Below are 13585 nucleotides of genomic sequence, written 5' to 3' on the forward strand. Positions count from 1 at the left end.
TGCAGGGGACCAGACAGGTGAGAGGGAGCCAGAAGCCCCCACCTTAAAGGCACAGGGACCCAGGGGAAGCCAGCCTAAGACACTGAGCTGCCACCTGAGCTGGAACTGTGCCTCTCCATCAGCTCAAGGGCCTCCAGGAAAGAAGGAAACAGCCAATGAGAAGCCAGAGGCACCTGTTTGTTCTGCAAAGAAACTTTTGATTAGAGATCATCACTCCAGACTTCATTCACTGAGTACAAGTACTGTGCTTGATCATGAGTATATATGCACAGGCACGTGTGTGCATACACACACACACACACACACACACACACACACACACACACACACACACTGCCAGCCTCTGTTAATGCTTAACTACTCAGTTCCTTAATTAGGCAGCTAATGGCTTTGGGGTGCCCAGAATGCAGTGGAGGTGCAGGACATAGCAGGAGAGGCTTAGCCTTTGGCCTAAAGGGGAAGCAAGAGCTCTGAGCTGGCTGGTCTGAAGGAAGTGAGTTATTGCAATTGACTGGTCACAGTCAGTTACAGATTGAACTCCTGTTCTACGCTCCCTCCTCATCTTCTCAGTACTGCACTTAACTAGTTGTTAAAAAAGAAAAGAACTCTGAGCAGGGGCTGGAGAGACAACTCAGCAGTTAAGAGCACTGGCTGCTCTTTCTGAGGACCAGGGTTTGATTCCAGGCACCCTCGTTGCAGCTCACAACCATCGTTAACTCCAGTCCCAGGAGATCTGATACCTCTTTTGGCCTCTGCAGGGCATACATGTACACAAAACACCAATACACATAAAAAAGAAAGAAAGAAAGAAAGAGAGAGAGAGAGAGAGGGAGGGAGGGAGGGAGGGAGGGAGGGAGGGAGGGAGGGAGGGAGGAAGGAAGGAAGGAAGGAAGGAAGGAAGGAAGGAAGAAAGAACTGAGCAAACACACAGACAACAGTGTCCCTTGGGTATTCCCTCCAAACAGCCTTGCCTGGCATCTTTGTGCAGGGTCTATACTGGTGCTAAGGGGTTAAGGATGGGGTAGGGGCAGCTATTAGAGAGAGGGTGGACAGAATCCCGAATCTAGTACTGGAAAAAGACTCGGTGTTTTGGGTTGTGCGCCAGCCTCTAACAGTTGAGCTATCTCTCCAGCCCAGAAGACCTATAACCCATGAGCCCAGAAAGCATCTCCTGTTCGAGAGCCAAGAGGGCTGTGAAGGGACTCTGGAGGTCATGGGAGCAGAGGGGACAGGAAGGGTCTCTCTGAGGATATGGTAGAGCAGAGACCAAATATCTACTAGTGAAGGAAGTTGTGAAACTATAGAGGGGTTTGAGCCAGCCTGGTCTACATGGTTCTGGGACAGCTAAGGCTATGTAGGGAGACCCTGTCAAAGGAAAGAGGTGGGGCAGCAGAGGGGCTGGAAGCTCCCAGGAAAGAAGCCTGAAGGAGGGCCAGGGTGTTGGGTGTCAGGCGCTTGTACGCCTTCACTTAGAGCTGAGATGGGCTGGGCCACCTGTCCTTTGTTGTCACTCTCTGTCAGGCCTAATCTCGGCCTGTCCTCCCACAAAAGTGGTAACGTGTGAGTCCCTGTCACGGTGCAGATGGCAGAGAGCACAGCAGAACTGGCCCACTCCGGTTAGAGCAACCGGGGAAACAATCCCAGGTCTCTGCAGCCAGCTAGGTACTCCAGAGCTCCTGGGGCAGAAGCCACAACTGGCGACACTCAGATCAGGGAACATTCTAGAATGGCAGACCTCTGGGGCCTAGGATGGTCAGCCAGTAACACCTCCCAACAGCTCCATACTGAGATCAGCTTCTCCCCAAACACAGTGTGCACACTGGAGGTCCTGCAGGGAACGGTGACATGTCAACCAGATCTCTGGGTAAAGACCTAGATGCTCTATTTCTCAAACTCCTCAACTCCACAAAGGCAGTGTATGGGCAGACAGGGGCCAGTCACTTACTCTTCACAGGCTTTAGTCTCCTGGTCTAGAAAGTGGGATTAATAATCTAGTCAAACCTCACGATCGGATCCAGGGAGCTTGAGAACAGCAAAACTGGAAGAATCCTAAGGGTGAGTTGGTGGCCTCAGGGGATTCTCAGAGGGGGACACGGAGGCCACAGTGACATCTGCTGAGAAGGTGGCACCAGAAGCAATAGATGAACACAGCAGCAGGTATTTATTCTTGGGTGCTGACCCCAAGCATCCTCCCTGCTCCCTACCCCATCCATCTGCCTGTCTGGAGCGGGAGGTCCAAGGAGGCTAGGAGATGGAGTCAGCAGTGGATGTAGTCACAGGTCAGCAGCTCCAAGTGGTGCAGCTGGAACTGAACTAAAAGAGAAGGACATATGGGAAGGGTTGAGGGGACCAAACTCCTGTCTTCCTTATCCTGACCCTCTCTGGTCCTGAGTGCTTGGCAGTTGTGGGGCACAATGCCGGCTCTGTTGAGCACCCTGCATATGGGAGTGGGCAAGTCAGAGTGATCCCTACATCCCACCACGTGCCCCTGCCTTGAGATAGAGCCTCCCTAATTTCTTGGTTAGAGGATGGCACTGGGCAGCCAGACCCACCTGGCAGGGCTCTCAGTGCTGGTCCAGGATGAGGGGCACCTGTGCGCTGTCCACTCGAGGAGGCAACCGCTCTCCTGTGCGTACATTGAACATGGGTAAGGTGGAGAGAGGCCGGGGCACCTCACGGCTGGCTGCCATCTGCCGAAGCTCTTCTGTGTTCCCATGGATGGTACAATGGTGAACCATCTGGATGCTGGAGACAAAGCAGAAGATCATCAGCTCTTGAAACCAGCCTCTAAGGTCGAGCCTGGCACTGCCTCAGAGTCACCCTGCAGTCTGCCTACCAGGTGTGGTTGGGGGCGGGGGCGGGACTCAAACACATGATGTAAGTGCAGGGGGAAAATGGGGGATTCACTGGTGCCTGCTAGTGCCCAGTGATTGAGACAAGGCTCAGGGATCAGACAGCCTAGATTTAAAGCTCTGTGTTGTTGGCTTAACCCCTTTGTGCCTCCACTTCCTCCAAGTGTAAAACAAGGATGATAATAGTAACTATCCTCCTAGATTGTTATGCAAAGTAAGGAAAATACAGCTGTGTGGTTTTTTGTTTGTTTGTTTGTTTTGAGCTGAGGATCGAACTCAGGGCCTTGTACTTGCTAGGCAAGCGCTCTGCCACTGAGCTAAATCCCCAAACCCAGCTGGGTGGTTTTTACCAGCATAGGTAACACACAAGACACCAAGGCAGGAGCAGATACCCACATGGAGCATATATTTGCAGAAGCCGGTATTGGCTGGGATTTCTAAGTCTAGTGTTCTGGTTTGTTTGTTTGTTTGTTTGTTTGTTTGAAAACTTAGGTAGCCTGGGCTTCAAACTCAATACTTATTGACAATGACCTTGAACTCCTCATCCGCCAGCTTCCACCTCCCAAGTGCTAGGATCACAGGGGATGTGCCACCATACTCAGTATATGTGATACTGAGGACCAACCCAGAGTGCTGCACATACTAGACAAGTGCCCTCCCAACTGGCCGCATCCCCAGCTGTATGATGTTTTTATGGGGCGACAGTCTTCTCAGTTCCTTCTAGAATTCGGCAGCCTCCTCTGTACCAACTCCAAACACCAGGACTGGCTCTCTCCCCTTCCTCCTGTCTTATGCTAGTCTGGCTATCTGATCCATTCCTTCACCTCCTTATGTTAGTCCGGCTACCCGGCTCATTCCTTCACCTCCTCTTATCTTCCAGCTCTCTCGACCCTTCTGGGAATACCTTCCCCATGGCCCACCGAGCTCTGGATCTCATTATCTGGGCTCCCTGAACTTGGTCTCTGTTCCTTTGTGCCTGACCCCCTCTGCCCCATACCTGCCTCCATCTCTGTTTCAGACCAGAGTTCCTTGAGCTGTTCCCAGCTCCACCCTCAGCAACTTGGAAACCCTACTGCAGGGAGTGGCCACACCTGTCAGAAGGCCTTTCCTGAACTCCAGCTTCAGGTCCTGACTTAAGCACATGTGACAGACAGTCCTAGGTCCTTGCCTTCTGTCGTCCAGAGGCAAGCTGCAGTGCATCTGAGCACAGGGCTGGCACAGCAGCGAAGCGTCAGGACTTGCCTTGGTTTTCTTTCACTGAAGCTTCAGCTGCTTACTGCTTTGTGACATTTGGCAACTTGCTAAACCTCTCTGTGGTATTATTACAGGAAGCTATATTTTACTATAGCAAGCCCAGCGGTGAATTTGACCTCCAGGGGAAATTGTTTTCAAGCCTCATTTGTGTGAACCCACCTTATTTGTTGGCTTAGCCTGGTGACATTTTCCCAAACTCCTGATTATCAAGTCAGAGAGCTGAGATTTCTCTTTGTAAAGAATGATTTTTTTTTTTCTGCTAGGGTTAAGGCTGAGGCAGGAAGAGTGTGAGTTTGAGGCCAGCTTGGGCTGCACAAGGAAGCCATCTCAAAAACAGTTTTTAAAAATAGAATTAGGCCGGGTGGTGGTGGCGCACACCTTTAAGCCCAGCACTCGGGAGGCAGAGGCAGGCAGATCTCTGTGAGTTCGAGGCCAGCCTGGTCTACACAGAGAGATCCAGGACAGGAACCAAAACTACATGGAGAAACCCTGTCTCGAAACCCCCCCCCAAAAAAAAAATAGAATTGGGTTTTCTTAGGGAAACCGGGCTCCAGGCAGGCTGAAGAATGCCTCTAGCCTTGTGATTGGTTACTAATAAGGTAGGGATGGGTCCCTACTAGGAATCCAAGTCCAGTCAGTGGACTGCAGCTACAGTTAAGAGCCTGAGGCTGGAGAGATGGTTCAGAGGTTAAGAGCACTGGCTGCTCTTCCAGAGGACCTGAGTTCAAATCCACACAACCACATGGCGCCTCACAACCATCTGTAATGGAATCTGATGCCCTCTTCTGGCATAAAGGTGTACATGCACATATTGTGCTCATACACATAAAATAAATAAATCTTTTAAAAAGGCAGGGGGGAGGAGGAGCTGAGGGATCAGACCACTGAAAGACAGGCAGGCCTCCTGGAGGAGAGTCGGTGCTCCCCTTGGTAGTGGCACTGAGCACCCACTGGCCAGGAAAAGAAGTGAGGTCACTGTCTAAGGCCAGGCAGAGTTAGATGTGCTCCTAAATGTGGAATCTGACAAACTGACATCCCTGGGGGAGGAGAGCCTGTGGAGGGGTGAGAGCAAGAAGTGTGTGGATGCCAAGAGAGGCCAGTGTGGCAAGTGTGTCCCCCAAGCCAGGAAAGGCCCTCATCAACCAGCCCCTCCCACCTCCAGCTCCACATCCAGGTCTGGTAACAGGTAGAAAAATTTCCCCAACCTGGGCGGTGGCGGTGCACGCCTTTAATCCCAGCACTTGGGAGGCAGAGGCAGGCAGATCTCTGTGAGTTCGAGGCCAGCCTGGTCTAAGGGCAAGATCCAGGACAGGCTCCAAAGCTACACAGAGAAATCTTTTCTTGAAAAACAAAAACAAAAAACAAAAAAAAAGAAAGAAAAAAAAAAAAAGAAAGAAAAATCTCCCCAAGAAGAGCAGATGAGCAGACACCAAATCTAGAGGAGCCTTCCCAAGAGGCTTCATGTAAGTACTCAGGCAAAGGCACTGCCATGTACAAACACACACCCACAGACACCGCACACACATGTGGTCACAGGTCTCTCCTACAGCTACTCCACCACCAACAGACATTCTGCCCCCAAACACACAGGCCCACAGGGCAATGCCACTGGGGCCTGGAGAACTCTGTGACCAGACAGAGCTGATGGCGGTGAGAAAGTCACTGGGCAGCAAAGTCACTACTTGTGGCCAATTTGAAAAGTGGCAGACGTTGATGGAAGTAAAACAATTTTATCTGGTAGAGCTAAAGCGACACAAAAGTCAGGCCAGCCCAGGCCGCTCGAACACAGGGCAACATTATCAGTCACAATCAAGAGGGAAGCAGGCCTCCCTGACATCACAGGTACAAATGGAACCAAGAACGCTAGAGGTGGTAAAAACTACTGGTCACAAGAGAAAAGTCACAATGTCAGTGATACAAGTGAATAAATGTGGCACAGCCCACCAAAAAAATGATAAAAATTCCTCTTGTGAAATGTCAAAATTCTTGATCTCAGTGGAAGAGATCTATAAAGCAAAAACAAATAAAGTCATAAAACCCAGTCAGGCATGGTGGCACACACCTTTAATTCCAATACTCAGAAGGCAGAGGCAGGTGGATCTCTGTGAGTCCAAGGCCAGCCTGGTCTGCATAATAGAGAGACCCTATCTCAAAAAAACAAAAACAAAGCCCAAACCCTTTCTCTCTTTCTCTCTCTCTTTCTCTCTCTTTCTTTCTTTCTTTCTTTCTTTCTTTCTTTCTTTCTTTCTTTCTTTCTTCTTTCTTTTCCTTCCTTTCTTTCTTTCTCTCTCTCTCTCTCTCTCTCTCTCTCTCTCTCTCTCTCTTTCTTTCTTTCTTTTTTTCTTTTTGGTTTTGAGACAGGCTTTCATGGAACCCAGAACGGCCTTTGAGGGAGGCAAGGTGGAGATCCTCCTGCCTTCATCCCTTCAGCTCTGGGATTACAAGCATGGACCAACATACCCAGTTAAATAAAGCATTTTAACAGTTTCGTATGCAAGACTGGTTAATTTATGTAAATCAAGGAGTTGCATTTTACTCTGAAAATTATATAATCTCCTTTTAAAAGTATAATTAATTATGTTTAAAATGTATTGGAAGAGTTCAGTTGGTAAAGTGTGCTTGCCTGGCATGCGGGAAGCCCTGGGTTCAACCCCAGCACCACATAAGCTGTGTGTGGTAGCACTTCTGTAATTTCTAGCTCTCAGGAAGGCGAAGGCAGGAGAATCAGAAGTTCAAGGTTATTTTCAGCTGTATGTTGAGGCCAGCACTCTACCTCAAAAATATAATGTGGCCAGGCATGACAGCACACACCTTAACCCCAGCACTGCAGAGGCAGAGGCAGGTGGATCTCTGTGACTTTGAAGTCAGTCCAGCACATATAATGAATTCCTGCCCATCGAGGGCTATACAGTTTGACCCTGTCATTGCTATGAGTGGTGCCCCACACCTTTAATCCCAGCACTCGGGAGGCAGAGGCAGGTGGATCACTAGGAGTTGGAGACCAGCCTGGTCTAGAGAGTGAGTTCTGGGACAGCCAGGATTGTTACACAGAGAAACTCTGTCTCAACTCCTACCCCCCCCAAAAAAAAGTTGACCCTGTCTCAAAATAATAAACACAAAATATTAGCATTTTTCCACTCAGAGACACAAAGACACAATGAGCAGAAGATGCTGGCAATTCAAGGGTGGATTTAAAACTGAGGGCTTGGGTTAGGGATATATGTGTGAAACCCTGGATTCCATACACAGCACCACTAAGTAACTAAATGTCCTGGAATTGGTTCAAAAATGTACATGTTATATATGCACGGGCATTCCCTGTGTGGGCTCACCCTGCTACAGCCCTCCTCTGAAGGGCATCTGGCACATCAGATGTCCCCACTGTCTCATGCCTCTGAGCTTCCTAAGAAGAGACAGTGGGGCTGCTATGACCCCCACAGGATTCTGCCCACATCACAATGGCCTCCTGAGGTCATAGCAGAGATAACCTCACCAGCCCTTGAGCCCACAGCACAAGTCTGCTGAGGCCAACCGTGGGTGATCATCCTCGGTCCTCCCTCTGGCCACCCAGGAGGTGTGGCTCAGACCCCTATAGAGGAGCCTCTGAGGGAAGCAGAAGCCAGAACACAGCTCGCCCACTACTGAGAGTAGCCCGGTGGATACTTCCAGCCGCCACCCTGGAGGTCTTCGAATCCAGTGCCCTGCAGTCATCCCCGGGAGAGATGCAGAGAGACACGTTGCTGGTGTCATCATCTGCAGCCCCAAACTCTGCGGTGGCTGTAGACCAAGATGCCAGCACATCAGACGACCCAAGCAAGAGTGAGACCGGACCCTACACCTGTCCCCAAACCATGCGGAAGCCCAGCATGTCGAAGGTGATTCTGAGGGCTGTGGCTGACAAGGGGACACACAGACGTGTGTCCCTTGCTGCCTTGAAGAAAGCTGTGAGCATCACAGGCTATGATATGGCCCACAACAGCTGGCGCTTCAAGCGCGCAGTCGAGAATCTAGTGAAGAAAGGCATGCTCAAGCAGGTAACTGGCAAGGGTGCCTCAGGCTCTTTCCGCCTGGGCAAGAAGCAAGCCTTCAAGTCCAAGCGCAAGGCCAAGAGACGCCAGCGGAGGCAGCAGAGGCGGAAGCCTAGGCAGCGCCGGTCTGGACCAAGCCAGTCACTACTAGGCTCCCGAAAGAGCCATAAAGGGCTTTACAAGGGAGTCCATAGAGGGGCCAGAGGCCGCCGCCATTAATAAGGCAGGTTAGGCGGGGTACCAGGCTTGCCACAAGCTCAGTGAGATGGAAATAAAAGCCCAACTTATTTCACAACTGTCTTCTGGAATCTTTGGGGTTCAGAGGGTGGGAAAATTAGGCCAGGGGCTGAGGGGCACAGGGTGGGGGAGGAGGCCATAGATGATAGGAGGAATCTGAGGCAGAATAAGATGGGCTTGGAAAGATTCTGTTACCATCCACTAGGCCAGCCACATCCTCTAACACACGGAGAATCAAAGGCCAGATGTCTGGTTCACAGTGGGGGAAAGCAGAGGGAGGGAGAGAGGGAGGGAGGGGAGAGGGAGGGAGGGAGGGAGGGAGGGAGGGAGGGAAGGAGGGATGAGGGAGGAAGAGAGAAGGAGGGAGGGAGGGAAGGAGGGGGAGAGGGAAATGGGGAGGTGGGGGAAGGGAGAAAAGGAGGGAAAGAAGGAAGGGGCGGGATGGAGAAAGAGGGCAAAGGAGGAGGAGAGAGGGAAAAGGGAATCCACACTGGGAGCCGCTTGTCGCTTCTCAAGCCCTGTCCTCTGTACAGGGGCAGATCCCCTTCCCCCATGCCACAACAGCCTCTTCTATGACCAGAACACACAAGCAAGCCTCCAGCCAGCCCAGGGCCAACCCTCAGAGGCCATTGCTGCTCGTAGAGTGAAGGGTCCAAATCAACAGTCCGGGGGAGGGAAGCATCCTCTATCCAACCCCCAAGTCTTTGTTGTACTCACTCAGAGGTGGCCATGTCTCTCTTCAGCCTGTGGGAAAATGGAGGCGGGCGGGGGGGGGGTGGGCAGTCAATACAAGTACGGCTTTGCTCCATGGTGTCCCGTGTAGGAATCTCATGTGCTTAGATTGAGAATCCCTTCTAGTCCCAAGCCAGACAAGAGTGGACCGCCATCTGCCTAGAAAGGGGGCCCCACATTCCTCTTACAGTTGAGAATCCCATTCCATGAGAAGTAGGGCTCCCCCAGTCTCAGGGTGGTCCCTTAGATGTACCAGCCCTCTGCCCTCCCTGGCCAGCACACTCACCGTCCTTCACGCCGACAGCACATGACATAAGCCAGCAGCAGGGTGAGCAGTAGAGCCACCAACAGAGGCACCAAGAGGGTGACCAAGGCATCTGTCAGGAAGTCTCGGCCTGTGGCCTCAGTGGGTGGACAGAAAAATGGGTCATGCTCCAGGATCCCGTCACCTGGAGTAGGCACCTCATCCAGGGGCTCCGGCACCGACTTGTCCACCTGTGTAGAGTCCAGAGCTGACCCAGAAGTAGTAGCTCAATGGATGCAGAGACACTGTCCCACAGGAAACATAGCAACCACCAATTTGTCAACCCCATGTAACCACAGGCCTTCTTCCTGCCTGCCTTCCCTAGCCCATGAGACTACAGGATGGACACTGGATGAGGGGCCAGGAGAAGCCAGTTCTAGGAGAAGCAGGGATGCACAACAGTTAGTGTTGGTGCTAGGTTTGGACTGCCTGAGTGTGAACTTGGGGTCAGGTTAGTGCTTGACCGGGGTGAATTGCCTCAACATGGTCAGTGAATTCAGAGTGATGGATGATAGCGTGCTTATTCCTGCAGTGAAGCATGGTGGTGAAGAGACCTGGTGGTGAGCACAGTAGACTGTCAACGACCAGTACTTGACCCTGATGGAGTCCCCGATAGCTGGTTCCCTGGAGCTGTACACCAGCAGTTTCCAATCAGGGATCAGGATCCTTAGGGTCCCTTGAAACATCACCAAGAGCCCAATGAGCCTCTTATTGCAGGCAGCCTTGTTTGGTGGCACTTCCTCCGAAACAGACAGAGTTGTCATACCGGATGCCCTTGCTGAGTTCTGACTTGGGAACTCTTGGTAGTATCAGCTGCTAGGCTGAGCAGATCTGGGACTCAGAGCTGGGGCGTCCAGATGTGGACTGTAAGCTTTGTTGCCCTCTTGTGGCTGGAAATAGAACTTTGTGTGTGTGTGTGTGTGTGTGTGTGTGTGTGTGTGTGTGTGTGTGTGTGTGTGACAGAGACTACAGACTGATTCTGAGACCCAAACTGACCCTATCAAGAGAAAAAAGCTGGGCTAGAGAAATCACAGATGGAGAGGATTTGATGAGGACTGTACCCTAAACCCAAACTTCAGAACCAGGATCCCTTCTCACCAGAGATACATTGCACCAGTCAACACGGAAGTGGGGTGCCAAGTTGTCATAGCAGGACAGTAATGGAGGCTGTCCCTGGGCACAACGGGCAGAGCTGTCGGGTGATACCACCATCTTCAGGCAGGTGGAGAAGGGTGTGGCAGAGCCCACCTTGATGTATACCCTGAGGCAGAAAGAAGCCACCATCAGCACAGTGGAAGAGGATAGGGCACCACTCTGTCAGGGAGAGGTGAAGGGGTCCTGACAGTAGGCAAGGACCTGGGCGAGGGTAGGGGTGGCCCATGGGAGACACATGAGGGTCTAATGGGAGAGGTCACAGGCCCCCAAGACCTGAGACCAAGTCAGAGAACCCCACTCATCATGCACCCCAGAAATGACTTTTGACATGGATCTCAGATGTCCTCATGGGCTATCAGTAAGTACAGAGTTCAGTGTGATGAGGGTTTGAGCCCAGGAAGGAGATGGAAGGGAAGGGAAGCAAAGAGAGATGATCCTGATGAAGGCATGCCACAGTGGAAACCAGGAAATCAGGGAGGTGGCTATTTTTGGCCCATTCCCCAGCCAACCAGGAAGCCCTCCTGGATTGACCCCTTACCCTTCCTTCCGGCCCTCAATGGGAAGAGGGATTCGACCTCCACGGTCCAAGGCGGAAGTGATGTTGAGCAGCTGGAGCTCCCCTGGCTCCCAGAGTCCCCCCAAGGCAGTGAGGAAGCGGTTGGCAGGTATGGAGGGCAGAACTTCCTCCACATCGTGACTGCGCACCAGGAACTCAGCTTGAAATGGCAACCGGGGACCTGGGGAGGCCAAGTCAGCACTCAATGGCACCCCACCCTGTGCTCTCGGTTCCCCAGGTGCTTCCTAAACCTCCTCGGAGTTTTCCCATACTCCCCACAGCCCCAACAGCCTGTGTACAACACAGGCCTTAAGTTCCCTTTCCCAACACTGCTGCCGTGACTGCCTAATGCCCCGCAGCCTGTGGAAGCTCAGTTACTCAGGTGAGGACAGACCTCAGTCCAGAGCTCCTTCCCTAAAGCTGTTGTCTGCCCTGATGCCCCCTCTCTGGGGTGCCTTGCTTCCCACTGCTTCCCAACACTCTCTTTCCCCGTAAGGCTCTTCAAGATTGGCACCAGTAGAGGAATGGAATAGGAATGGAGGTACCTTCAGGGTTCTCAATCAGCAGCAGCAGCCGCTGTCTAGTGGTGTCAAAGCTGTCGCGATTGTAGGCTGTGACCTGGGGGAATGGAAAAAAGGTGGAGGAGTGGGGCTAAGGGGAAGCTGGTATACATGGGGTATATGCAAATTATATGTAAATAAACATGCATTAAACCCCCAGTCCCACTGGCAGGGCTAGTCCCAGGAGGACCCAGTAGCCACCCCCAGGGGGTCTGAATGTTTCTGCGCTGGCACCTCGATGACCTGGCGCCCACGATCTTCTGGAGTGGGAGTACCATAGAGGAAGCCGGGGTTATAAGGACTGCGCTGTGTGTAGCGCAGCCATCGGGGCAGGTCTGGATGTCCCTGGAGGTGGGCCTGGTAGGTGAGTCGGACAGTAGGTGGCACCGCTGAGGAGAAACAAGAGGAGATTGGAAATTGGAGACAGGACAGGCACACTCCAGCCCATCTATCTGGTCCCTCTCTTACCGATGTGTTCTGGAAGGCGCAGGAAGGTGGCATGTTCCAAAGGATGCACAAAAGCACGACCCACAAGTGGGTACAAGGTTGTCTGCTGGGCTTCGGTGTCCCTCAGCCCTGCCAGAAGACCTGTGGGGGACCCCATAAGCCCCAAACACACAGCTTCAGTCACAGGCAGGGAGCGAGCACCCTTCCTCACAGTGGTCCTGATGTTCTGAAAGCTGAGGGCTCCTGGCTGGCTCCAAGTGGTGGGGTGCAGACCCTGCTCTGATGCATAGTTTAGAGAGCGACAAGCCCCAGACTTCCGTTGGCTTTGGATTCATAGGAGGGGAGCCCAGCCATCACTTCACCCCTTGTTTTGGGCCCGTGTGGGAGGGGACTGACGTTTGGCTGAGAAAGGGGTATGCTGTCTGTGTTCAGGTTACTTGAAAAAGAACCCCATGCTGAATGTCTGGGAAGCTGGGGATAGAGAGGACCCTCAGGAAAGGGGTAACCATGGTAAGGCCCTCAACTCCCAGAGGAGAACACAGAACAGGGTCTGCAATGTAGGCCAATAGGAGCCCAGCAAAGTGGACTTGCCCAGGCTGCCTCCGCCTTCCCTCTTAATGCCAAATTTAGCCTGGTCTGCCAAAAGTAGCGTCCCAGCCAGCTCATTAAAGGGCCCACGACCACGACCTCTTCCCTTGACCTGCCGTGTCCACCCAGGGCTCTAGGACACCCCTGTCCTCAAAGTTCCCAGTACCCATCCCCTAGAGCCCAGTTCCCAGCCCCTGGATCCTTGAGTGACTTATCATTACCCCACCCCCAAAAGCCCTCTAGGTCCTATACTTCACCCGCCCCAAACCCCTCTTCTGAGGACGCCCTACTCTTCTACTTCATAACCTCTAAATTCCACCCCTCATTCTGTCCCGTCCTCTGAAGAAGATCCCGACTTGCCCACAAGGAGAGGAATCCAAGTTAGCATTGCTGCCATAGTTGCTCCGGCCCAGCCAGCTCTGTGAGTGACAGAGACAGGGGCTGGAGCAGAAGAGGGAGGGCCAGGGAGGGGGAGGAGGTGTGTCAGAGCAGCGGGGAGCAGCCTTGCCCTGCCCGGAGTGAGCACTGTCCTCACACACAGTGTCCCCCAGCTGTTTCCTGGTGACCACAGTGGGCTTTATTTTGTGTGTATGTTTCTTTTCTTTTTTTAATATTATATATTTGATGCATTATTCTGCGCTTTACTTGTTTCTTTTTATTTTGTTATTGTGTGTGTTTGTGTTTTTCCTGCATGTACGTCTGTGTACCACCTAGATACAGTGGTTCCCAGAGGGGGAACTGGACATCAGTACCCTAGAACTGGAGTTACACATGGTGGTGAGCAGCCATGTGGGTGCCAGAAATTGAACTCTGATCTTCTGGAGCTACCCCTGTTTTTGTTTTCTGAGACAGTCTCATGTAGCCCAGGCTGG

The 13585-nt window shown here is 52.2% G+C and overlaps 2 protein-coding genes across 3 annotated transcripts; one reads left to right on the forward strand and one right to left on the reverse strand.

Moving 5' to 3' along the window:
* Positions 1 to 2154: 2154 nt before the first annotated feature.
* Sgca (sarcoglycan alpha) lies at positions 2155 to 13122 on the reverse strand. Of its 2 annotated transcripts, XM_036197342.1 has the most exons (10): positions 13074 to 13122; positions 12147 to 12266; positions 11913 to 12067; positions 11664 to 11736; positions 11101 to 11299; positions 10506 to 10668; positions 9390 to 9598; positions 9089 to 9115; positions 2553 to 2745; positions 2155 to 2313 (listed from the first exon to the last, which is right to left on the reverse strand). In XM_036197342.1, the coding sequence occupies exons 1-9, from the start codon at positions 13108 to 13110 to the stop codon at positions 2565 to 2567; spliced, it is 1164 nt and encodes a 387-aa protein (XP_036053235.1). In that variant the 5' UTR covers positions 13111 to 13122; the 3' UTR covers positions 2155 to 2313; positions 2553 to 2564. The 2 variants fall into 2 exon arrangements, with proteins under 2 accessions (XP_036053235.1, XP_036053236.1); XM_036197343.1 differs by lacking the exon at positions 9089 to 9115.
* On the forward strand, positions 2873 to 8353 carry LOC118590210 (spermatid-specific linker histone H1-like protein). Its single transcript, XM_036198095.1, has 2 exons — positions 2873 to 2877; positions 7678 to 8353. The coding sequence occupies exons 1-2, from the start codon at positions 2873 to 2875 to the stop codon at positions 8351 to 8353; spliced, it is 681 nt and encodes a 226-aa protein (XP_036053988.1).
* Positions 13123 to 13585: the final 463 nt, after the last annotated feature.

This window comes from Onychomys torridus, chromosome 8 (genome assembly GCF_903995425.1).
Source record: "Onychomys torridus chromosome 8, mOncTor1.1, whole genome shotgun sequence".
In the NCBI taxonomy this organism is placed as follows: Eukaryota; Metazoa; Chordata; class Mammalia; order Rodentia; family Cricetidae; genus Onychomys; species Onychomys torridus.